We start from the raw sequence: 2,001 nt of genomic DNA, 5'->3' as shown, positions 1-2,001 counted from the left end.
TACTGCAATTTTCTTCATTTTCGCTTGTGACAACGTGTGTACACATAAGATAAAGAATAATTTAACACAACGGCATGATTTTTAGAAGAATTTGCATAATAAAAATGATTTTTCATGCGTTCAACAATTTCGCGGTTTTCTCCGTTCTCTTCGTTGTTTACTTCTTACAACAAAGATGGCGTCGAGATTTCGGCAGCTAGAAAATAACTTTTTTCGTTCTTTCCTTCCCGCGTGATCTTGTGTCTTTCGTTCATGAGTCTGAATACCCTTGTTTTTTCTTCGGTAAATGTTAAAATTTACGTTATGGTGCAATGCGTGCTTTTCCCGCCAATTCCGGTGAGAAGTCAAAAATAAATAAAAGTTGTGAAGTGCCATAAATGAAACAATTGGATAGCAAATGTACACAAAAAAAAAATTAATAAAGGATAAAAACTTAAAAACAAAAAATAACTTAAAACAGCTATCCCTTAACCCGCTTATCCCTAAAACATTTCATTTTTTGGAATGGGATTTACGAATGGAACTTCTATATACTTCACTAAGAAACGCGTTCGAAGATTTATTAAAAAAAAATATATGGCATTGTATAAAAATCCGACCCCTGCTCATAAGTAACACCCCCTATGAACTGTTTCAAGGACTCATGTATTTACCAAAAAAATTTACCAGCAGTCTAGTTAAGAATTACATATTTAATGTTCAAATGGCGTTATATCTGTATAACCTAATTTTTAGCATTATCATGCGATTTTACAAATGCACAAACCACCATCTAATTCTCTAATTTCTCAAATATATTTACTCTCCACGCAGATTCACATTGATTAAAGAACATTTAATCGAATTCAATCAATTGGCCATGGCCAATGCTGAAGGTTCGGATAACATGTTGAATCGTGTAATGCCGAAGGACAATATCGGTTTGGCAGCGCTTCTGAAAGTGAAGGAGAATGCCTGGGATCCGATGACCGAAGTGACACAAATCTCCCAACCGCTACTCGTTTGCACAGCGCACATTCACTGGGATCCCGAATTCTGCGATGTGAAACTAATCCAGACGATGATGTTGAGCAACGAGCTTAAGACAATCATCGACGAGGCAAGTCACAGCTTTAGACCCGGTCACAAAAATGACGCGAATAGCGTACAACTGCTGCTGTGCGGAGATTTCAATTCGTTGCCCGATTCTGGTGTAATCGAATTCCTTGGCAAGGGACGTGTAGCAATGGATCACCAGGACTTCAAGGACATGGGTTATAAATTATGCCTGCAACGCCTACTATCGAATGACACCAGCGAGTTTACGCATTCCTTTAAGTTGGCCTCCGCCTACAGCGAGGACATAATGCCACACACAAACTACACGTTCGACTTTAAAGGCATCATCGATTATATATTTTATACGAAAACTGGCATGGTGCCGCTCGGTTTGTTAGGTCCCATCTCGAATGATTGGTTGCGCGATAATAAAGTCGTTGGCTGTCCGCATCCGCATATACCATCGGATCATTTCCCGCTGCTGGTCGAACTGGAACTGATGCATACGGCGGGACAACAAGCGCCGCCCAATGGCCTGATCAACCGACGGTAGCAATAAAAAAGTATGTAGCCAAACAATAGATCAACAACAACAACAACAGCATAGAGTGCTGACCATGCGACGGCAACATCTACATACACCAACAACATCAATTATCAATTGTAGGGTAGTTATAGACAGCGTAGGTACTGCTAGCCGCCGCGTAAGGACCACAAAAAACATGATAAAATAAACAATAAAACATAAAAAACAGTAAAACTCACAACACCCAAACAAATCGACAAACATACGTTAGAGAAATAATGCATATGTAGTTCATACTAAATAATAGACATGCGCACACTCCCATAAAAATGCATACATATGTACATAGGCATATGCACCATGTCATAATAAAAGGAAAAAAAAACTACCAACACTATCATAAAGATCAACACAACAACAACAACTGCTGCAAAAGA

At 38.9% G+C, this 2,001-nt stretch overlaps 1 protein-coding gene across 1 annotated transcript in view; it reads left to right on the top strand.

The window, feature by feature from the left end:
• Positions 1-1,614, top strand: part of LOC108367003 (CCR4-NOT transcription complex subunit 6-like twin) — a 17,379-nt gene extending 15,765 nt beyond the window's left edge. Inside the window, exon 4 of the mRNA XM_017621518.1 lies at positions 814-1,614. Within this exon, the coding sequence (XP_017477007.1) occupies positions 814-1,591 (778 nt within the window). The 3' untranslated portion in view covers positions 1,592-1,614. The remainder of the gene's footprint in view (positions 1-813) is intronic.
• The last annotated feature ends 387 nt before the right edge of the window (positions 1,615-2,001 follow it).

This window comes from Rhagoletis zephyria, unplaced genomic scaffold, assembly GCF_001687245.7.
Source record: "Rhagoletis zephyria isolate East Lansing unplaced genomic scaffold, Rhagoletis_zephyria_1.1 Rzeph_scaffold_02487, whole genome shotgun sequence".
Classification (NCBI taxonomy): domain Eukaryota; kingdom Metazoa; phylum Arthropoda; class Insecta; order Diptera; family Tephritidae; genus Rhagoletis; species Rhagoletis zephyria.
The sequence above is the reverse complement of the archived record's forward strand: the minus strand, read 5'-3'. Positions and strand labels throughout refer to the sequence as shown.